The 23324-nt window shown below is 37.0% G+C and overlaps 3 protein-coding genes across 10 annotated transcripts in view; all 3 read left to right on the top strand.

Annotated features, from left to right (window-relative positions):
- The window catches only part of LOC133709162 (disease resistance protein RPV1-like), a 56185-nt gene extending 33348 nt beyond the window's left edge, over positions 1 to 22837 (top strand). For 3 of the 7 annotated variants that reach the window (XM_062134807.1, XM_062134805.1, XM_062134806.1), the window contains 19 exons: positions 11870 to 12000; positions 12084 to 12201; positions 12801 to 12856; positions 13036 to 13085; positions 13225 to 13323; positions 13565 to 13674; positions 13794 to 13915; positions 14167 to 14233; positions 14396 to 14479; positions 14980 to 15042; positions 15176 to 15329; positions 16083 to 16232; positions 16508 to 16605; positions 17250 to 17752; positions 18260 to 19358; positions 19489 to 19767; positions 19866 to 21472; positions 21565 to 22470; positions 22554 to 22837. In XM_062134807.1, the coding sequence (XP_061990791.1) occupies positions 11915 to 12000; positions 12084 to 12201; positions 12801 to 12856; positions 13036 to 13085; positions 13225 to 13323; positions 13565 to 13674; positions 13794 to 13915; positions 14167 to 14233; positions 14396 to 14479; positions 14980 to 15042; positions 15176 to 15329; positions 16083 to 16232; positions 16508 to 16605; positions 17250 to 17752; positions 18260 to 19358; positions 19489 to 19767; positions 19866 to 20579 (3852 nt within the window). In that variant the 5' untranslated portion in view covers positions 11870 to 11914 and the 3' untranslated portion in view covers positions 20580 to 21472; positions 21565 to 22470; positions 22554 to 22837. Of the gene's footprint in view, positions 1 to 11407; positions 11774 to 11869; positions 12001 to 12083; positions 12202 to 12800; positions 12857 to 13035; positions 13086 to 13224; positions 13324 to 13564; positions 13675 to 13793; positions 13916 to 14166; positions 14234 to 14395; positions 14480 to 14979; positions 15043 to 15175; positions 15330 to 16082; positions 16233 to 16507; positions 16606 to 17249; positions 17753 to 18259; positions 19359 to 19488; positions 19768 to 19865; positions 21473 to 21564; positions 22471 to 22553 lie in introns of those variants that run through there. The other 4 variants (XM_062134803.1, XM_062134804.1, XM_062134808.1 and 1 more) reach the window with 4 other exon arrangements.
- LOC133709703 (TMV resistance protein N-like) lies at positions 2397 to 7723 on the top strand. Of its 2 annotated transcripts, none has more exons than XM_062135533.1 (6): positions 2397 to 3009; positions 3318 to 4422; positions 4553 to 4831; positions 4932 to 6401; positions 6508 to 7366; positions 7448 to 7723. In XM_062135533.1, exons 1-5 carry the CDS (start codon positions 2549 to 2551, stop codon positions 7294 to 7296), a joined length of 4104 nt encoding a protein of 1367 aa, XP_061991517.1. In that variant the 5' UTR covers positions 2397 to 2548; the 3' UTR covers positions 7297 to 7366; positions 7448 to 7723. The 2 variants fall into 2 exon arrangements, with proteins under 2 accessions (XP_061991517.1, XP_061991518.1); XM_062135534.1 differs by having other exon boundaries at positions 2870 to 3009; positions 3300 to 4422.
- Positions 21020 to 22308, top strand: LOC133711460 (disease resistance-like protein CSA1). Its single transcript, XM_062137581.1, has 2 exons — positions 21020 to 21472; positions 21565 to 22308. The coding sequence occupies exons 1-2, from the start codon at positions 21020 to 21022 to the stop codon at positions 22306 to 22308; spliced, it is 1197 nt and encodes a 398-aa protein (XP_061993565.1).
- Positions 22838 to 23324: the final 487 nt, after the last annotated feature.

Raw genomic sequence — 23324 nt, 5'->3', positions numbered from 1 at the left:
AATACAACAACTGCTCGTATGGCCCAGGCAGATAACAACTCGTTTGTCCTTGGTCACAATTCAGAAACAGACGAGAACATGTGAAGCAGCAGGTGTTGAAAGCACCTAAAGTAATTTTGGACTCTTCCCAAAAGCTGCTTTTGCTTTTCAAAAAGAAAGGTGAAAAACATTTCACGTAAAGAAATCTGTTTTTTCCTTATCCGACCTCCACCATCAGGAGCACTCAGGAAAGCAGAAAATCACGGAGTTGTTCTATACATTTTTATGTTTTGAATTCTAGTTTGAGTGCCGCTCCCTATATGAGCTTGGTGTTTCATTTGTAAGACATTCGAAAAAAGATCAGAAAATTCTACTATCAGAAATTCTAGATAAGAAACTTGAGCAGAAGAGTCTTCTCTCAAGAAGTAAGAATGTCATAGTAGCAGTGTGCTTCTTCCTTCCTGTCTAGTGTGAAGTAGTATGCTTTTATTACAAGTAAGTATCTGTAATCATTCTCCTGGATAGCTAAACAGCTTTTTAGCTGTTTTCCTGAGAATAAGGCTCTGAATTCTTAGTTTGTAATTATGTTTAAATAACTAATTTCAGATTGCTCATCCACTTCGTCAAGTACTTTAATTTTTTAATTTATCGTGTTTATTTCTATGTTTAGCCTTATTCCTGTACTTCCTTTTAAGTCCAGATTTTCAGTTTCTAAGAAAGATTTGCCTCAGCTTAGGATAGAAACAAGCAGCAGTGATTCCGCATGTTAAAGTAACCGTTAGGCAGGGAGCCGTTAGGTGAAAAACTTGGGCATGTTGAAGGCTAGTTTTGTTTTTCTCAGAAGTTTGAACAGGTTTTTCTAAGAAAAAGTGAATTTTAGACCTAAAAGTCAGCATAGGATATACTAGGCATTATTTTAGAAATGACTACCCTTATGAGTCTTTTCCCCTAAAGTTTGTGTAAATGGACAAAATACAAGGTTGATGGATTGATTGGGCAAAATACCATGTGCTTTTGGGCAAACGGGCACAACCCCATTAGCAAGATGTAACAGCAAAAAGTCATGTTAAATATGCAAGCCGACATAGAATTTATGTACTATATATCTAGACTTTATTAGCCTTTTATTACGAGCCATTGATGTTCGTGAGATTAGATATTTATTTAGTGTATGTTAATGTGTTTTGATGTGGCACTGTGATTTCTTCTTTTATGTGAAGCTCTTTTTTCCTGGGTTTGACCCGATTCAATATAAATTAGCTTAGTTTGCTCTCCTTTATGTTGTATTAGTTTTTCTACAAGTATCTAAGTCAAGAGGAACAATCATTAGCAAAAATACCACTTCCATCTGAATTGTTTGACATTTTTAGTATTTCGGTAAAATACTTTTCTGTAGTAAAAAGCATGGCCTTAGCTGTTCAAAGAATTCAACCTTCCTGATAGAATTCACTTTGGCCCTTAGTATGCCATAAGGAAAATTACTTCATAGTTTTTTTTTTTTTTTGTTATTTATGCGTAGGACACACGTCCTTCTGTGCTTCAAATGAACAAGTATTTATGGCCCAGAATGATTTTCTCTTGGCAGATGGTTTCAAAAGATAGTATGATGGATTTAGTTTGTTTTTGGCCTAAATTTGCATAAAAATGTGACAAATCCAAATCCTAGCTAAGCCTTTAGCCTAGATGAATGGCACTAGTTCTACTGAAATAGTTTTTTGATAATTGTTTCTTGCTACTTATAACCATGTTTCGTTCTATCCTTTTGGAACAAGAGAATGTAGCTTGGGTCAAATGAAGGGTAATTTGATACACGATACTTTCAGCATTTAAGGTGATAAGCAATGAAGCTAAGAAACTAAAAGATGATGTATTTCAGTTTTCTCCTTTTCTCCTTGGCCACATGGGGTCTTTACTGTATGAGAAGAAAAAAAAACTGGTGCTCATATTCTCTCTTGTACGTTCAGTGGGAATGCAGAATTTGTGTACAATTGTTGGAATGAAAGTCCAGTAATATTACTTTTTACAATTTGAAATGTGGGTGAAATCTTGATGTTTCTTTTCTTTTTTCTTCTTTTTGTCAAAAAGGGCAGAGATGGTGAATTTGAAACCTTAACTCACACTTAATTAGTGTGAAACTTATCTTACCTCTAGATCAAATGCTAATCAAGAGATAACATGTTATTTAGGAACTTGAAAATTCTGTTGAATTAGGATTCTTGCGTGAACTATGAAATTCTGATTACTCACTTTTGCATGATGTCTGGATGTGATCTAACTGCCTTTTTAGCTTTTGTTTATTACTATACATCTTCTTTTGGTCAAAACTGGTGCGAGTGTGGGACTGGATTTAACAGCGGAGGCTGGACAGTGTGGGCTCATTTGCTTTTCTTCTTTACAGATGTGTGGACATCATTCATGATCGTGAAAACGCGTGGGAAACATAACAAGGAAACTTCCTCCTCAGCACCTTTGCTTTATCAGTGACTGGAGAATCCAATGTACTCTGCCTCTTTCTTCTCCAAACTCCAGAAACTCTTTCACAGTCTCTCTTGTTGTCGCATAGCTTTCAATGGTGATCATTGAAGAAGCCTCTCATCCATGGACATACCATGTCTTTCTGAGTTTTCGAGGTGAGGATACACGCAACAATTTCACAGGCCATCTATGCAGCGCATTGCGTCGGGAGGGAATCCACACCTTCATGGATGATCAGCTCAGACGAGGAGAAGAAATATCACCAGCACTTCTCCAAGCAATCGAAGGGTCGAAGATTTCAATCATTGTGTTCTCTAAAGACTATGCATCCTCCAAGTGGTGCTTGGACGAACTTGTCAAGATCCTCGAGTGCAGGAAATCAATTCAACAAATGGTTCGACCAGTTTTCTACAAAGTCGATCCCTCGGATATACGAAATCACAGAGGTAGCTTTGGGCAAGCACTATGCAAATTCAAGGATAACATGGAGAAGGTCGAGAAATGGAAAAAGGCTCTCTCAGAAGCAGCAAATTTGTCTGGGTGGACTCTCTCAGAGTAATTCTCTGTCCGCTGGCTTTAAATTTCCTTTTCAGCTTCTGTCTTCTTCTTTTCGGCTTCTTTTGTTTTGAAAAAAGATGAATTAATCCTGATATATTATCAAGATATACAAATGACCATACTATTATCAATGAAGCACACAATTAATTTCAAAGAATATAATATCTAATAACTCGGTGGGAAACTGTATTTACAGTAATTGAACTTCTACAACGTAATATATATTTTATTTTATTTATCTGTGATTGTAAATGTGAATGTGTTTTTGTATTCTTGATTAAATGCAGTTTATTTTAAATGTCCAGACATTGCTCTGAATCCAGTGTTATTCATGAAATTGTTGAAGAGATTTCAGAGCAAGTGATAAGCAGTACATATTTGGATGTGGCTAAGTACCCAGTAGGAATAAAACCTCGGGTGCAACAGATCCGTAACCTTTTAGGTGTCGGGGGAAGAGGTGTTCGTATGGTAGGGATATGGGGGCCCGGAGGAATAGGCAAGACAACAATTGCCAAAGCTGTCTATAACTCAATTGCTCATAAATTTGATGGGAGTTGTTTTATGGAAAATGTTAGAGAAAATTCAATGGGTGCCAAAGGCTTTGTCAAACTACAAAAGAAACTTCTTTGCGAGATTCTAAAGGGAACAAAATTGAAGGTGACCAATGTAGCAAGAGGAATCACTATGATTAAGGAAAGGTTGCAATACAAAAGTGTTCTCTTAGTTCTTGATGATGTGAATGGCATGGATCAAATAGATAACTTAGCTGGTCAATGTAGTTGGTTTGGAATGGGTAGTAGAATCATCATAACAACAAGGGATAAGCAATTGCTGAGGCATCATAATGTTAATAACTTAATATACGAGGTCCAGAAATTGGATCATCATGACGCTCTCGAGCTATTAAGTATGAATGCCTTTAGAAGAAGTCGACCTTTGGATGCTTATGCAGAACTCACAGAACGTGCAATACGCTATGCTCAAGGCCTTCCGTTAGCTTTGACTGTTTTAGGTTCTTCTCTATGCAATGAAACTGCAGAGCTGTGGGGAGCTGCATTAGATGGTTTCAAAAGCAGCGAAATTCAAGATGTTTTAAAAATAAGTTACAACGGATTGGATCACATAGTGAAGGAAGCTTTTCTTGACATTGCATGTTTCTTTAAAGGTGAAGGTAGAGCACACGTGATTGAAATATTAGAAGCTTGTGGTTGCAAACATGCTAAGTTTGTTATCAATGTGCTCGTAGAAAAGGCCCTCATTAGAATTACAAACCATGATTCCATTTGGATGCATGACTTGGTAGAAGAAATGGGTAGAGATATAGTTCATGAATTGTCACCCAATGACCCTGGAAACCGAAGCAGGTTGTGGTTTCATGAAGATGTTTACCGTGTTCTAACAGAGAATATTGTAAGTACATATCTTAATTCACCTCAACTTTAATTATTTTTTGTTAAAATCCTAAAACTTAAGTAGAATATGAAATTTAATTATTTGAGAAAGAGTTTGGTGTGTTAATACTATTGCATTTTCATACTAGGGAACAACCAATGTTATAGGCATCAAGGTGCAGCTGCCCGAAGATTCAGATGTGATATGTTTAAGTGGTACCACTTTCTCCAACATGCGAAATCTTAGACTTCTCATACACCGTGCTGGACACTATTCTGGAGTTGTTGATAGTCTGCCAAATAGCTTAAGGGTAGTTGATTGGCCTGACTGTGCCCTACAGTTTTTGCCATCCAATTCAATACCAAAAGAACTTGCTATAATCAATATGCCTAGGAGTCGCATCACAGTATTGGGAGATGGATACAAGGTATGTTTTTTTGGACACACATGTTTATCTCTAGCTTATCATCTGTTCCTTCCCCTCCATTATTTTTTTTTATCTAATTTTCTTCTACTCTGTCTTTCAGGATCTGATAAATCTCACATCAATAAATTTAAGTCATTGTCAATACCTAACAAAAGTGTCAGACTTATCAAAAATCCCACACCTAAAAAGTTTGAATCTAGCTGGCTGTGAAAATTTAGTTGAAGTGCATTCTTCTGTTGGATTCCTCGATAAACTTGACTATTTGAATCTTTTTTACTGCCCTGGACTTGAGACTTTTCCAACGGAAGTTAGTTGGAAATCCATGAGGAAGCTTCTGCTTCCCTATTGTGAAAGGCTTGAGAATTTCATAAACATTGTGCACAAGATGGAGTCCATTGAAGAATTGGATCTACGTGGAAGTGGCATAACAGAACTGCACTCCTGGATTGGATGTTGCACTTCCTTGGGAGTTTTGAAGTTAAGTGAAACTCCGATCAAACAACTATCTTCAACGATTGAAAATCTTACTTCTTTAACATATTTGGAGCTGTCTGTAACTCCCCTTAAAGAATTGCCTTCATCGATTGGATGTCTCACTTCCTTGATCGAATTGAACGCGAATGGAAGTCTCATCGAAGTACTGCCTTCATCAATTGGGAATCTCACTTCTTTAGGAGGATTGGACTTGTCTGAAACTCCTCTAAAAGGATTGCCTTCATCAATTGGGGATCTCACTTCCTTGAAGCGATTGAACCTGTCTAAAACTCCCATCAAAGAATTGCCTTCATCAATTGGGGATCTCACTTCCTTGAAGCGATTGAACTTGTCTAAAACTCCCATCAGAGAATTGCCTTCATCAATTGGGGATCTGACTTCCTTGGAGGAATTGGACGTGTCTAAAACTCCCATCAGAGAATTGCCTTTGTCAATTGGAAATCTCAATCGCCTTCAAGAATTAATACTAGAAGGATGTGCAGACCTTACAAATGTGCCGCACAGTGTTTACGGAGGGCTGCAACAGCTACGAATGCTAAACCTCTCTTGGTGCCCAAAACTGGTGACATTTCCAAGTAGGGCGAGCGCTTTGGTTTCATCAAGTGCAGAATCTCTTCCTTTGATGCTTCCATCTAATTCAAACAATGGGCATGATCATCCTGGTTCATTATTGTTTCCCCAGCTATGGTATCTTGATTTTGACGGATGCCAATTATCAGTGGTCTCTGATTTCCTAACGAATCTTGACTGTGTGTCCACATTAGAGATACTTAATCTATCAAGAAGCAGTTTTGATAGTCTTCCAGCATGCATCAGCAAATTTCGCAAATTGCAGTCTCTTAATTTGCGTGGTTGCGAGTGGCTTCGAGGGATTTCAGAACTTCCACCAAATATAGAATATATATACTTGGATGATTGCGTATCGTTGGAAAGATTTTCAAAATTGTCAAATATACTGGAACAGAAAGACACTCCGGGATTTGTTCAATACATGTACTTGTCTAATTGCAATAGATTGATGGATAATCTTGGCATGGACATGGTGTCGAAGATGGCAAAAGCATTACCGTATCAGGTTTTCCATCTCTCTCTCTCTTCCCACACACACACATATATAATTTTCTTTTTCTCCTTTACAATTTTGACTAGTAATAGTTAACACAACCATATGCATCTTGCAGCTGGTGCATGCCGGCTTAGATCAGCATGTGAAATGCTGGACTCTTATGCTTCCAAGCCTCCCGGAAATTGAAGTTCCAAAGTGGTTTGATAGGGGTGAGGTGGACACAAGTGTGCTTCCTGGTCATGGAACTCTTGGTATATGTGAAATTTTGATAGAAATCCCTAGGAATCTGAAGGCTGAGAGAATAGGATTGGTTGTCTGTGTTGTTTTTGAACTGATCCAAGATTTTTCCGGTGGTTATGATGGTTTTTGCTCTGTGAGGGTTCTGATTGATAAAAAGTATTATGACATTAGTGCGAACTACATTGAATCAAAAGCGACAGAGTCATCTGCTCATGATCATGTATATGTATATCTGACATGTATTGCTTTCAAGGAGCTAGAGGTGGTGGATCCTGTGGTTCGAGTGATTTTTCGGGCGAATCGCATAGATGCCAAAGCGTTGCTCCTAAAAAGTTTCGGGGTCCACCTGGCTAATATGAAAGAGGATCAAGTAGGTGGTGAAGACTTGGCACGAGAAAGATATAGGCAGAGCAATGATAGCATTTCTGATCAGGTGGATTTGGACACAGAAGGGGCAGCTGTAGCATCATTAGTATCAGATGGCAGCAATTCCGGTGAAGTACACGACGATCATCATGATGGGGAACAAGAACAACAAAGACAACAGGAACCTCATCTTCCAACAAAAAGATTTGAAGACCTGGCCAGACAAACAAATATAGGCAGAGCAATGTTACCATTTTTGAGGTGCTTTGGAATTACCTGCGCACAAAGGTTCAGCTAGCTCTAGTATCATCAACAAGTACCTATCGAGGCCTTGAAGTACACTATGATCATTAATACTTGGATTTCAGGTATTAATATTCCATGCTCATAAACTTGTCCTCTGGTGATAATTTTTCACTGACCTGCTTTTTCTGCATTGTCTTATTTAGAAGAAGATTTGCTTTTGCCAAAGTCGATCTCGAAAGATGGCAGTTGATGGTGAGAGGGGCAGAAGCACCAATTAATCTGGACTCATGTGATGGTCAAATCTCGATCAATCCACACAAACAAGGCTGGGTTTATTCTTCAATTTCAATTTGTGTTTGCTCATTGGTTTTGTTTGCTGGCTTTTAGTGCGCTCTGTATTACAAGTGAGACTGATATAATGCTATAGATGTTCAAACACTGGAATCATATGTCTATCCTTCTTTACATTATTAAACTCAGATGATTTGTATAACATATAATTTTAATATCACTAACTAAAGTAGGGAAACTACCTAAAATACCACTCCAAAAGAATGTCCAGCAAAGGCACTTTAGAAATACCCAAGGCACTTTAGAATGTGTGAATGTGCACTTCACCCGTTGAAAAAATAATGTCCACCAAACATTCGTAACAGATTTGGAACATGATTCTTTTATTAAGGACAGTTTGAAGTGTGCACATTTCATACATTACTCTGAGCAAAAAAGTAGAAACATGCAATGGGGGGGGGGGGGGGGGCAGCTCTTACGGAAGCAGCAAATTTGTCGCCGTGATTTCCAATTGCATTTTTATAACTTTTTTTTTTGCTTTACTTTTCTTGCATATATCTGTCCTTTTTTGTTTATTAGTGGATTTTTTTGACAGTGTAGCTTATATTTCTGAGCTGTATTGATAAAGATTGGGAAAACTCTGGTAATATAAGATTGAAGATGTTGAAATATGAAGATTGAGAACCAAAAATGAATGAACTTTTTTGAGAATAAATGGATTGAGAATTGCAACTTACTTGTTTATGAGTGCAAACTCAATTGTCTTACTCACTAATTGACTTGCTAACAGTCCGAACAGATTTATCAGTTATTACAACTTGCAGTGTAACCATAGTTACTGACAACTAATTATATAGACAGTAAGTCTAGTCATAGTTAAGCGTCCTATACTGTAACTCCTCCGCCCTTTCTAACCTTTAGGTAGAGGACCTAGCTGCAGGTTGTTGAAACTCAGAGTAGGGCAAGCTCTCAGTAAAGACATCTACAAGGTGCTCTGCAGTGGAAAGATGGGAATTAATTTATGTAGCTCAGTTTGTGATATTTCTAACCTGCTTCCAAGTTCCTTGTGCTGCACTTAAGCATAGCCTGCTTTCATTCTGATTATGAGAAGCTTAGAAATCAGCAAATTAGAGTGGTAGAAAGGGGATCCCTTTCCTGGGATCTCCCAAGGCACATGAGGATTATTGAAAATTTAACCTCCGCGGCTTTGTTTGCTTAGGTAATACTGATTAGCCTCTTTACATGCACTCACCCGCGCAGCATAGTTTCGCACTCAACAGTACTTGAATAAGCATAATTGCTAGGCTAAGTCTTTTGAAAAAGGTGACTTGTTATGAACCATGATTAAGATAGAGTTGACATGAGACAGTAATGGATGAACGGTGGTTATTAAAACCAATGAACCATGATTATTGGAACCACCTTTTATTCTTGAAGCTGCCATTATAGGGTCCTGCCACTGTCTGAACCATCAGCGATTGTGCCTCTATTATAAAAGTTGCCATCACCATACTAATTTCTGCCGCTTTCTCTTCAATTTTGAGGATTTTAAGTTGTGTGGCTATCATTGCAGTTGTAATTCTTTTCTAATTTTGCCGTTGTTTTCATGCAATAGAAGGGAGTGGATTTAGCTCTTTCCAATCTTGGATCTTTCGATAAAAGGTAATCATGAATCATCTGCTCTTCTCTTTTCAAATCTCATCTCGCAGATTTGATGCATCTATATTTAGTTGGTTAAGCCCTAATCATGTTTTATCTACCATCACATATGCTTAAACTTAAGCTTGATAGTAATGGTTTGGTTCAAGCTTGGCAAGGCATCATGACATCATCACAGAGCGAAATCAGGGTGTACGTCATCCTAGTGACAACAAAGCTCAGCTTTTTTTTTGGCAATTAGCAGACAAGTTTGGAATAGATGTGCTACGATTTCACGTTCACCTACTTCTTCTTCATCGAATTAGGATAATTTAAAAATTAAATTGGTTACTAGACATTATATGATATAAAATACACGATATTTTTTTATTATATGACAATTTTTACTCTCCATTTAGAAAGTGGCTCTACTGTCTCTGTTAATTATTACTCTTTCCTTTTTGAAGAATATAGTGAAAATACTATTAATCGCCTAATTTTCACATCGGTGTCAAACGCCTATGTTTTAGTAATGTTTCTTTGAGTGCCCATAAAATATCTAATGGAGGAGTTAAGCTGGGTTCCAAATCCCTTTCAAAAAAAAAATTTCGAATGGAGACAAAATTAGGAGATGTACGTTGTGATTCAATGTCTAGACTTTAGCTTGATTTAATTAATTTACGTGTGCGTGAATAAGCGGCAAGTCTTATTTCTCAAAACGTTGAATCTTTGAAATTTATTGGTTGCAGTAGCAAATGGAAGATCTTTATATGTAACACCTAAAGCTCCATGTCTAGAACAAAATGATAATGATAACAATAATTACAAAGAGTTAAGCAAATAGATGCCGAATTTAAAGAATACTACTCTTGACAAGAGTTTGACAAATAAGTTTGTCCGAATTAGAGAATGGTATTTACAACTGTTCTAAATTTACTATAACAATTGCCAATTTCAAATATCGTGGGAGATGCAAATAAGACATTCTATAGAGCATTAAAGTTCAAGATAGACATGTAAGTCTCACCTAGCCTCATGCTTTCTAACCTTTTATTAATATAGTGGTTTTTGTATCAGACAAAAAAAAAACAAAAAACTTTCATTAAGGTCGTATGTACACCAATGACCCATATGCATTACTCACTAAATATTGATGCAACAATTTTTTTTTTTAATCATTATTTCATAATAATGAACAATGGGTCAAGCTGCTCTAATGAACAACGAGAGAGTATGCTAAAGTACTCTAATGAAATATGGGTAGCTACTCTCTCTCTCTCTCTCTCTCTCTCTCTCTCTCCTATATTATTCTATTTTAAATAATATTTCACTTTATACTGTTGGAAATGCTCTAAACTAGAAGAGAGTTGTGTTACCGAGACCACATACGTTATACTGATACATAATGGTAGCAAGCCATGCTATTAAAATGTTATCCTAATCGCTTGCAATTAGATCACCCCCTCCTTAATATACCCTAGTCTTGCAAGGAAATGAGCATTTTGATTCTTTAATTTAAAGTAAAAAAGGCTGAATTTTGTACTAAAAAAAGTTCAAAGCGATCAATCTATACCACAAAAGACCACAAATTTCATTGTGTAGAAAATAAGGAGCAAAAATTTCAGAATTAAAATATGAAAAAACGGCAAACAATGAGACCTAGTAGCTAACTATACCAATCATCTTCATAGCTACTAAAATATGGGACGTGTACAGTACGTGAAAAATACATATGTGTGCTAGTCGGACATTTCATCAAATAGTCATAGAAAAGTTCAGTAAAATATTTAATTAATTAATTTTAAAATATAAATTTATATTCATTTTTGTTCAATAATCAATGTACAATGTGGAAATAAAAGTAAAAATCGTGTATAGCATGTATATAATACGTTTGGCTTCAAAAATATGAAAAATCTAACAAGTCCCTTTTAAATATACAAAGTACAAAGATATTTAAAAAAAAAAACTTAAATACGTGTTTTATTCGAAAGTTGTAAACTATATATGATCATCATAAACAACAATATGAGACAAAACCTAAAACCTCTTCTCAAGAAAAAAACAAAAAACAAAACCTAAAACCAATGCTAACCGGGACTCGGGTCTTGGGTCGGGGCGAAACTCACGTTGCAACTAAAAGTCTAAAACCCAAAACCCCTGGAGGGACTCGTTTTTTCATTTCCTTTATGGAGGGATTGTAAGCACTTCTTTCAATTCGAGGCCTCTTCCACACTTCTATATATTTCTTGAATCCTATCACTAACCCAATACATTGCTTTTCAATTTCATTTTCTTTTATGTAGATTGATTGAATGACATAAACACCCAAGTAATTGATGTATGTACTGTAATCAAGGGAGCAAGGTTGAAAGCTACATATTCTTTAGGATTTCCTTTTCGACTCTCTCCGAAATCGTATACAACAAGGCAGAAGGGGACCCGATTATCAGGCCCAGAAGGAGCAACGATGGTGATGTCTACGCCAACTGTACATGTGAGAGATACCATTGAACTTGACGAAACTGAAGAGAAGATATTCGAGAGGCTGCTTGGAACGCTTGACCATTATGGACTTAAGACTGAGCTTCGTGTCGCAGGTTTGTATTGGTGAATTGGTGGTTGGAGGGAAAAAAATTTGATTTCTGGGGAAACAAAGAATTTGGCTTTGACCATTTTCTGTTTTGAATATGCAGCTTCTGGGAAAAGAATGCAAGGACATTGACATTGCTTTGGAAGATATGATGGGCAGCAAATTTGTTGAGAAGGTGAGAGACTACTTGTTGTCTGTGGGGGAAGAGGTTCAAGGAATCGCTATCATTCCAAGGTAAGTGGCTTTGATATATGTATTGATGCATATCTAAGTCGTAAGTATGCTCCCATGTCTTAATATCTTTTGTTATCTTGCAGTAATCCCGATCAATCAAAACATTTGGAAACGGCGAGGATGCGCATCTTAAATGTATGGGTTGATTTTGTGAACTTACGTTGTGAAGAGTACAGTGATGATAGCCGCATTCCCACTATGGTAAATTCTTGCTCTGGGATGTATGGATCTTCTAGAGTTTTGTTTGTTACTGATTTGAGCTCTAGGACATTAGTCACATTATCTTATTTGGAATAAGGGTAGAGAGTACACTGAAAATAGCCACATTCTGTTACTTTTGTATAAGGAAGGATGGAACCAGATTTAGCTCTTAAAGTTCTGAGATAGACAGTGTCTTTTGTGTGTATAAGCTCCATTATTTTGGACAATTCAAAGGCTATGGAAGATTTGACATCTTCATGTGTGTTCTGTGTCACAAACACAATAACACCAAGATGTGGAGTTATGATGGGTGAGGAAAAGGAAACTAGATTATCCATGAAGCCAAGTATTGTGGAATTTTATGTAGGGCTGTTCTATCTACCCATCTGGGTTGGAATAAGGTTAAGGTTAATATGTATAACTGTGCCGAACCATTAGACACCATGAATCAAGAATAACTTTATTATCTTCTGGATTATTTTTTTCAATTTTTATCAAATTTTCAGTCAGCTAGCTGCAAATAGTGAGTTAAACATGTTGAATGAAATTCTCAGCTACTCAAGTTGAATATATGATTATATTTTTCTTTTGTCTTATAGCAAAAGTATGGCACACCAGAACAGGATGCACTGAGAAGGGATCTAACTATTAACAGGTATATGTCTTCTCTAAGAATTTGCTGCAAATGAGATCAATATTTTAGATAGTGCTTGTTGATATGTATTCTGCAATTAATACACCTGCCTTTTCTCTACAGTAACCACACTTTTAATCTTATCTATACTTGATTGGAATAAATTGTGCTTTTAATGGTTGTTTCATTTCGTTGTACAGCTTATTTTACAATATCAATACCAAATCCATTGAAGATTGGACTAATAGAGGTTAGTTTCCAGTGTGTCTTTATTTTTCCAGATTTTCTTAACCCACAAATGGATCTGCCACTTTGGTTTCAAAATATCATTATCATTATTTTTATTTTTATTTTTGTTTATGAAGTTATTCATTTTTTCTGCTTTGCAGGAGTTGAAGATCTAAAATGTGGGAAAATTGCTAGTCCTTTACCACCAAAGGATACATTTATGGAGGATCCGCTACGAGTTCTTCGAGCTATCCGTTTTGGTACTTGCCATCTTATCCTTGAAAATTCAGTTTTATTAGGCTACTTTTTAAGAAATAAAAGTATAAGACAAATATATTCATCTCCTTAGTTTGCTTCCTTTTTATTCAGTTAGCAACACTTGAGTATATAGTAAAGGACCAAAGGTTTTTTTTTTTTCCTGACAAATTTTAACAGATTCTCACTTTTATACACACCTTTTAAAATGTAACACTCATACCATACTTTGGTCATTTGGTTTAGGTGCAAGGTTCGGATTCATACTCGATGAACAACTAAAGGAAGCTGCTGCCTGTGATGAAGTGAAAGCTGCTCTATCAGCTAAAATTAGCAGAGAGCAAATTGGAGCTGAAGTAAGTTCCTGTCTAGCATACCATTCACTGATAGTTGTTCTGCAGTTTACTGGGAATTTAAGCTTCCAGAGGTACATAGGAACTATCTACTCATTATTTTCTTTCTTCTCCTTAATCAGATTGATCTGATGATGTCCGGAAACCAACCTGCCCAAGCTATGACCTATATATGTGACTTGAAGTTATTTTGGGTTGTCTTCAGTCTTCATCCACAGTGTGAGCCATCAGAAGGATGCGACAGGTATGGTTACTTAAGAAAACGGCATTCAACAAGTATAGCTATGATATCATATATTTGTAGACATATTAGAAATATTAGTTCATAAGAATTGTTGCTTCAATGTATTTCCCGACTAGTGTTCTAGGACTATTATCAAAGCATCATTCTTGATTCAACATATAAAATACATTCTAATTCTGCCTTTGCCTTCTTTGTCCCCTGCTTCTTTCTAAGGTATAATGCTAATTGATTATTTTTCTTACCTGATCCAGCGATTGTGTTGCGTACTTGGATTGTACTTGGAATCTTATTCAATTAGTGGGGCACTCTACCTTCAATGTGAGTGATTGCCTGGTTTTAATACAATAATGTTCTTTTCTACCCCTTTAGCAGTTTTTGTTATTTATTTATTTATTATCATCTTAAAGTAGTAGTTATTCAATACTTATTTGTTAGTTTTTACAACTCTTCAAATTCTATTCCTGTGTTTTTGTTTTTCAGGAAGAACAAAGAAGGCTCTCCTTTTATGCTGCAATGTTCCTTCCACATAGGAAGACCGTGTATAAAGATAGGAAAGCAAAAGATGTACGGCTTTCTTCACCTCTTTTGAAAACAATATTTGAGAGTTATTTCTCTTTATTTTAGTTTCTGTTTCAATTTCGTGAATAACCAAACAATGGAAAGCTAGAAACCTCTTTTTTTCTTCATTTGTGAACCATCATATAGCCTGTAGAATTGAATATTAAGCCAACAATAACATATTTTGGTTAAGCCATCATATTACCAGAAAATGTTATTAAATACGTATTTAACATTTTTTTTCTTCATTTGTGAACCATCAGTTAAATGGAATGGACAAAGTAAAGACTAATGTCATAATTGTTAAATAGAAGCAAGAATTCTTTTGCTGTTGTTATAGTGAGAAGGGGCTAAGAGTTAACTAGTTCATAGTTTAGTGTACTCATTTTGGAGCATGTAGGTATTATGTGAATGGTTGATATCAAGCTTTTATTTTAGCACGTCCTTTTTCTTTTTTTTTTGAACAATTTGTATTTTAGCATTTAACTTCTGTTCTTTCACTATAGGTTCCTGTCGTGAATTATATTTTCAGAGACTCCCTTAAACAAAGAGTCAGCGATGCTGAAACTGTGAGTTTGAGTTTGTTTCTCTCTACCCGATTAATATACTTTGCAGACATGCTAAGCTCTTGTGATAGTTATAGCATTACTTCTTGAATGCGCAGTTATTATACATGTCGTCACTAAATTATCTTTGTAACAGGTTATTAATTTACACAATGCATTGGAGAAGTTTTTGTCTTTGCTTCCTCACTTTGTACCAAATGGGGATGTAAAACTCGCCGAAGTTGATTTGGGAAGAGAATATGTTGATGTGCCTCTTACATCGAAAGAATCAAAACTCCGAGTGTTAACAGGTATAAGTTCCTGAGTCATAATTGTTTTGCTGAGCCAAGTTTTCAGTATTGCATACTTTTGGAATCCATAATATGTCTCTTTGCATGCCTTTTGCTAATCTGAATTGAGCAGTGATAATCCTGTTAGTGCATTTGTCATAGTTAGAAGCTCCATATCTGCATCTAAGTCCCTGACTGATATCATCACATATGTTTGTTATGATTATTGTCATCAATATCCTTACTATAGTTCTTAAAGGAAAACCCTTGGACTTGTTAAAAAAAAAAAAGCCTTTTCATTATATGAAAATCCAAGAATGATGTCATCATGTATAGTTAATTTGGTGACATTGTCAGTATCCTCAGTATAGTAAATAAAGGAAAACTTTTGGATTAGTCATCTAGGAAAATAAGTCTTCTGAGAATCAAAATCTACCACAACAGGTAGCAGTGTAGTCTGTGATAAGTCACTCATTGTCTTTGTTTTGTGTCTCTGAATGGATATTATGTCCCTTAGTTTGGCATGCATCTTTGGTGGTGTATCATGATGAATCGTTGGGAAATACTTCAGGAGTTTAGAGTAGTATTCAATTAAAATCAAGCTTGCTGTTTTTTTTTTGTTTTTTTTTTCTGTGTATTGCATCTTCTAAATGACTCTTCCTGATTGGGTTATTGATTAACAGCGTTGTTTACACCTCAACATGCAATTACCTTGAACTCTTTTTTTGAGCCACTTAACTTCTTATTGTCAACCTTGCACTTTCAACTGTCCAGGGTTTCTTTTACAAGAAATTAAAGATTTTTGGCGAGTTGCTTTGCTGATGTCTACACTTTTATATCCCACCAACGTCTTAGACAAGAATCTCAAACCAGAAGATCGCAGAGCATTGTTTGTAGAAGCTGAAAAGGCCATAAATAATCTAGGTATCAACAGACTCTTTTAACCACATGTTTCAGATGATATATATGTGGTATTTGTTAGTTTCAGTTAGAGAAGATTGCTAGAATGTCTTATTATACTGGTGACTCAGAGAACCTGAGACAGTGGGTTTTCTCATGTAGCAGCTTTGAGACAAGAAAATTGTCCCATGTCTTTAGCTTTAAATGCTCTCTGTGTTCGTCTCTTTCTCACTCTCTGTGTACATGGATGGGTGAGTGTGGCTGTCCAGCCTATCCTGATTTTTGTCTTCGTGGAGCAGGTCTAGATAAAGTGTGGGATGTAAAGCCATTACTTAATGGAAAGGAGATCATGGATGCTTTGCAGCTTAAATCTGGAGGACCGCTTGTCAGTAAATGGGTAAGCTATTCTAATTCCAGCACACTGTAAAAGATTGCTGTAGGAGCTAAAACTTTAACATGCAAATGTATTCTTTTACTGGCAGCAAAGGAAGCTAATGTTACTTTCTAATTTGAAATGATCGAAGTGGTATTAAGCAATGATGATGCGTTTCTATCTCTCTATCTCTCTCTCTCTCTCTCAAAAAGGGTGGCGATGGTGAATTTGAGACCTTAACCAACACTTAACAGGCATGTTAATTTACCTCTAGATGCATGTTAATTTTACCTCTAGATCAAATGCTAATCAACTAGATAACAAGCTTGAAAATTGTTTGATGTCTGGATATGATTTAAATACCTTTATCCAATTATCCTTCATTTTGTTACACCAAATGGTCAAAACTGGTGTGAGTGTGGGACTGGATTAAACAATGGAGACTGGACAGTGTGGCCTCATTGGCTATTCTACTTTACGGATGGGTGGACATTGTTTAATCCAATGGTTCTACTTTTGCTTTGTGATTGTGGAAACGCGTGGGAAACATTACGAGGAAACTTCCTCGGCACCTTTGCTTTATTAGTGACTTGAGAATCCGATGAACTCTGCCTCTTTCTTCTTCAAAGTCCAGAAACTCTTTCACAGTCTCTCTTGTTATCTCACAGCTTTCAATGGTGATCATTCAAGAAGCCTCTTCTTCTTCTTCTTCTTCCACCCATCCATGGAAATACCATGTCTTTTTGAGTTTTAGAGGTGAGGATACCCGCAATAATTTCACAGGCCATTTGTGCAGCGCTTTGCGTCAGAAGGGAATCAACACCTTCATGGATGATCAGCTCAGAAGAGGAGAAGAAATATCAACAGCACTTCTCCAAGCAATTGAACAGTCGAGGATTTCAATCATTGTGTTCTCTAAAAACTATGCATCGTCCAGGTGGTGCTTGGATGAACTTGTCAAGATCCTCGACTGCAGGAGAACAAATCAACAAGAGGTTCGACCAGTTTTCTACAAAGTCGATCCCTCGGATATACGAAATCACAGAGGTAGCTTTGGGGAGGCACTTGCTAATCATGAATGCAAATTCAAAGATAACCCGGACAAGGTCCGGAAATGGAAGAGTGCTCTCTCTGAAGCAGCAAATTTGTCAGGGTGGCCTCTCTTGGATGAGTATGTTTCTATTCACCTGCTTTAAATTCCCGTTCCAGCTATCAGTCTTCTTCTTATCAATTTCTTTGTTGTTTTGATTAAAAAATAAAAACTTGAGGATTCAAGAGCCATACTAATCCCTTTATATATCGCAATTACTATAGTATAATCAATGAAGTACACAATTAATTTCAAGCATGTTTGATTCTTGATGGTAAGAGCAAATTCCAAAACCTGCCTGGCGAGTTTGATTCTTTTTGCTGTCCTCTTCCTATGAATAAGAATATCAGAGAAACATAATAACATATAGGTTTAGGAAGAGTTGGAATCTGCTCGCCCATGTTCCTCAGAATACAGAAGGTTTTGACATGATCATTGACAGAGGTAATGGAACTTATGTAAATTAGATAAACAAAAGATATTGCATATTATGGTTCTGGGGTAAAATATATTTTATTTTATCTGTGACTGTAAATGTGAATGTGTGTTTGTATTCTTGATTAAATGAGGTTTATTTTAAATGTCCAGGCATTGCTCTGAATCCAATGTTATTAATCAAATCGTTGAAGAAATCTCAGTGAAAGTGATAGAACGTACATATTTGGAGGTAACCAAGTACCCAGTTGGAATAGAGTCTCGTGTGCAAAATGTTCATAGGCTTTTAGGTGTTGAGGGAAAAGATGTTCATATGGTAGGGATATGGGGAACTGGTGGAATTGGTAAGACAACAATTGCAAAAGCTGTCTATAACTCGATTGCTCATGAGTTTGATGGGAGTTGTTTTTTGGAAAATGTTAGAGAAAATTCAATGCATGACAGAGGCTTCATCAAATTACAAAAAACACTTCTTTTTGAGATTCTAGGGGGAACAAAATTGAAGGTGGCCAATGTAGCTAGAGGAATCAATATGATCAAGGATAGGTTGCAGTACAAAAGGGTTCTTTTGGTTCTTGATGATGTGAATGACATGGATCAGTTAAACAAGTTAGCCGGTGACCCTAGTTGGTTTGGTATGGGTAGTAAAATCATCATAACGACAAGGGATAAGGAATTGCTGACAGGTCATAATGTTAATTTAATATACGAGGTCAAAGAATTGGCTCATCATGAAGCTCTCGAGCTTTTTAGTCGAAATGCCTTCAAAGGAAACAGACCTTTGGATGGTTTTGAGGAACTTACAGAACGTGCTATACGCTATGCTCAAGGCCTTCCATTAGCTTTGAGTGTTCTAGGATCTTCTCTATGTGGTGGAAGTGTAGAAAAATGGAAAGCTGCATTAGAGGGTTTCAAAAGCCCAACAATTAGAAAAGTTCTCCAAATAAGTTACGAAGGACTGGATGACACTGTGAAAGAAATTTTTCTCGACATTGCATGTTTCTTCAAAGGTGAATATACAGACCACGTGATACAGGCACTAGAAGCTTCTCGCCGCAAACCTGCTAAGTATGGTATCAACGTGCTCATAGACAAGGCCCTCATCAATACATCTACGGGTCACATTTGGATGCATGACTTGCTAGAAGAACTGGGTAGAGATATAGTTCACAAAGAGTCGCCCAATGACCCTGGAAAGCGTAGCAGGTTGTGGTTTCATGAAGATGTTTACCGTGTTCTAACAGAGAATACTGTAAGTGCATATCTAAATTCACCTCAACTTTAATTATTTTTGTTTAAAATCCTAAAACCTATGTAGAATATGAAATTTAATTATATGAGAAAGAGCTTGGTTTGTTAATACTATTGCATTTTCATAATAGGGAACAACCAATGTTATAGGCATCAAGGTGAAGCTGCCCAAAGATTCAGATGTGATATGTTTAAGTGGGACCACTTTCTCCAACATGCGAAATCTTAGACTTTTCATACACTGTGCTGGACGCTGTTCTGGCGCTGTTGATAGTCTGCCAAATAGCTTGAGGGTAGTTGATTGGCCTGAATATCCCTTACAATTTTTGCCATCCAATTTAATTCAAAGAGAACTTGCTGTAATCAATATGCCTAGGAGTCGCATCACAGTATTGGGAGATGGATACAAGGTATGTTCCTTTGGATACACATGCAGAGATCTTTAGCTTATCATCTGTTCCTTCCTCTCCATCTTTTTTATCTAATATTTTTCTACTCTGTCTCACAGCATCTGGTAAATCTGACATCAATAAATCTAAGTTGTTGTCAGTACCTAACGAAAGTGTCAGACTTATCGGGAAGCCCAAACTTACGACGTTTGAATCTAGATTACTGTAAAAGTTTAGTTGAAGTGCATTCTTCCGTTGGATTCCTCGATAAACTTGAGTATTTGAGTCTTTCGGACTGCTCTAGGCTTGAGACTTTTCTCACAGAAGTTAATTGGAAATCCATGAGGACACTTATGCTTCCCTCTTGTCGAAGGCTTGAAAATTTCATAAAAATTGGGCACAGCATGGAGTCCATTAAAACATTGGATCTAATGGAAAGTGGCATAAAAGAATTGCAGTCATGGATTGGATGTTGCATTTCCTTGGAAGTTTTGAACTTGCATGGAACTTCAATCAAACAACTGCCTTCTTCAGAGATTGAAAATCTTACTTCTTTAAGAGAATTGGACCTGTGGGGAACTCCCCTTGAGGAATTGCCTTCATCGATTGGGTATTGCACTTCCTTGGAGATATTGAACGCGTATGGAACTGACATTGAAGAATTGCCTTCATCGATTGGGTATTGCACTTCTTTATGTGAATTGAATCTGTCTGGGACTCTCATCGAAGAATTGCCTTCTTCAATTGGGAATCTCACGTCCTTGGTGGAATTGAACGTTTCTAAAACTCCCATCAAAAACTGCCTTCTTCAATTGGGAATCTCACTTCCTTGAGGATATTGGACGCTTCTAAAACTCTGATTGAAGAACTGCCTTCTTCAATTGGGAATCTCACTTCCTTGACGTTATTGGACGCTTCTAAAACTCCCATCAAAGAACTGCCTCTATCAATTGGGGATCTCACGTCCTTGGTGAAATTGAACGTTTCTAAAACTTCCATCAGAGAACTGCCTTCTTCAATTGGGAATCTCACGTCCTTGGAGGTATTGGACGCTTCTGAAACTCTGATTGAAGAATTGCCTCTGTCAATTGGAAATCTCATTCGCCTTGGAGAATTGAAACTAAAAGGATGTGCAAACCTTACAAATGTGCCGCACGGTGTTTACGGAGGGCTGCAAGATCTAGACCTCTCTTGGTGCCCAAAACTGGTGACATTTCCAAGCAGGGCAGGGGCGAGCGCTTTGGTTTCATCAAGTGCAGAATCTCTTCCTTTGATGCTTCCATCTAATTCAAACAATGGGCATGATCATCCTGGTTCATTATTGTTTCCCCGGCTACGGCATCTTGAATTTGAAGGATGCCAATTATCAGTGGTCTCTGATTTCCTAACGAATCTTGACTGTGAGTCCACATTACGGAGCCTTAATCTATCAGGAAGCAGTTTTGATAGTCTTCCGGCATGCATCAGCAAATTTCGCGAATTGCAGTCTCTTAATTTGAGTGGTTGCAAGAGGCTTCGAGACATTTCAGAACTTCCACCAAATATACGAGTTATAAAGCTGGATGATTGCGTATCGTTGGAAAGATTTTCAAAATTGTCAAATATACTGGAACAGAAAGACACTCCTGGACGTCTTCGCTGGATGCACTTGTCTAATTGCAATAGACTGATGGATAAACTTGGCATGGACGTGGTGTCGACGATGGCAAAAGCATTGCTTAATCAGGTTTTCCATCTCTCTCTCCACACACATAATCTTTCTTTTCTTTTTTACAAGTTTGACTACTAATAGTTAACACAACCATATGCATCTTGCAGCTGGTGCATGCCGGCTTACATCAGCATCTGAACTTCAGATGCTGGAATCTTTTTCTTCCAAGCCTCCAGGAAATTGAAGTTCCAAATTGGTTTGATGGGGGTGAGGTGGACACACGTGTGCTTCCTGATATATGTGAAATTTTGATAAAAATCCCTAGGAATCTGAAGGCTGAGAGAATAGGATTGGTTGTCTGTCTTGTTTTTGAACTTACCCAAGATTTTTCCAGTGGCTTGTCTAAGATGAGTCAAGCAATCTCCCAAGATAATAGTTGTTCTGTGCGGGTTGTGATTGATAAAAAAGTGTGTCATGGCTCTACTTGGCAATTTTTTAAATCAAAAGCGACAGAGTCATCAGCTCAAGATCATGTATTAGTGCATCTGACATGTATTGCTTTCAAGGAGCTAGAGGTGGTGGATCTTGTGGTTCGAGTGTCTTATGCGCCTTTGCACCCTGCCAGAGGGTTGCTCCTAAAAAGTTTCGGGGTCCACCTGGCTAATATGAAAGAGGATCATGTAAGTGGTGAAGACCTGGCACGAGAAAGATATAGGCAGAGCAATGCTAGCATTTCTGATCAGGTGGCTTTGCACACAGAAGGGGCAGCTGTAGCATCTTTAGTATCATATGACAGCAATTACGGGGAAGTACACGATGATCATCACAATGGGGAACAAGAACGAGAACGAGAACAGGAACCTCATCGTCCAACAAAAAGATTAAAGACATGGCAAGACAAAAAAATATAGGCAGACTGGCAGAGCAATGTTAGCATTTTTGAGGTGCTTTGGAATTACCTGCTTGTGATTTTGGTCACGCACAAGGTTCAGCTAGCTCTAGTATCATCATCATCAAGTACCGATTGAGGCCTTGAAGTACACTATGATCGATCATTAATACTTGGATTTCAGGTATTAATATTCCATGCACATAAACTTGTAATCTGTTGTGATAATTTTCCACTGACCTGCTTTTTCTGCACTCTCTTATTTAGAAGAAGATTTTCTTTTGCCAAAGTTGATCTCGAAAGATGGCAATTGATGGTGAGAGGGGCAGAGGCACCAATTATTCTGGACTCATGTAATGGTCAAATCTCGATCAATCCACACGAACAAGGCTGGGTTTGTTCTTCAATTTCAATTTGTGTTTGCTCATTGGTTGTCTGGCGTTTTACTTATTTTTAATTTTTATCTCTGGGCTTTTAATTGGTATTGTTTGCTGGCTTTTAGTGCACTCTGTTTGTTACAAGTAAGAGTGATATAATGCTATATATCTTCAAACACTGGACTCATATCTGACATTATTAAACTCAAATGATTTGTATAACATATAATTTTGATATCACTAACTAAAGTAGGGAAACTACCTAAACTACCACTTCAAAAGAATGTCCAGCAAAGGCACTTTAGAAATTCCTAAGGCACTTTAGAATGTGTGAATGTGCACTTCACCCGTATGAAAAAATAATGTCCAGCAAACATTCGTAACAGATTTGGAACATGATTCTTTTATTAAGGACAGTTTGAAGTGTGCACATTTCATACATTAGACTTTGAAAACAAGTAGAAACATGCAATGGAGGGCAGCTCTTACGGAAGCAGCAAATTTGTCGCTGTGATTTCCAATTGCATTTATATAATTTTTTTTTTTTTTTTTTTTGCTTTACTTTTCTCGCATATATCTGTCCTTTTTTGTTTATTAGTGGATTTATTCATAATTTACTAATATTTCTGAGTTGTATTGATAAAGATTGGAAAACTCTGGT

The sequence above is a fragment of the Rosa rugosa genome, chromosome 5, assembly GCF_958449725.1.
Source record: "Rosa rugosa chromosome 5, drRosRugo1.1, whole genome shotgun sequence".
In the NCBI taxonomy this organism is placed as follows: domain Eukaryota; kingdom Viridiplantae; phylum Streptophyta; class Magnoliopsida; order Rosales; family Rosaceae; genus Rosa; species Rosa rugosa.
The sequence above is the reverse complement of the archived record's forward strand: the minus strand, read 5'-3'. Positions and strand labels throughout refer to the sequence as shown.

Bases quoted from the DNA above. Each gene is read 5' to 3' on its own strand.
- LOC133711460 (XM_062137581.1), top strand. From the start codon at position 21,020: ATGCTTCCATCTAATTCAAACAATGGGCATGATCATCCTGGTTCATTA. The intron at 21,473-21,564 runs GTTTTCCATCTC...TGCATCTTGCAG, and splicing joins CAAAAGCATTGCTTAATCAG to CTGGTGCATGCCGGCTTACA.
- LOC133709703 (XM_062135533.1), top strand. From the start codon at position 2,549: ATGGTGATCATTGAAGAAGCCTCTCATCCATGGACATACCATGTCTTT. The intron at 4,423-4,552 runs GTAAGTACATAT...TTTTCATACTAG, and splicing joins GTGTTCTAACAGAGAATATT to GGAACAACCAATGTTATAGG. The intron at 6,402-6,507 runs GTTTTCCATCTC...TGCATCTTGCAG, and splicing joins CAAAAGCATTACCGTATCAG to CTGGTGCATGCCGGCTTAGA.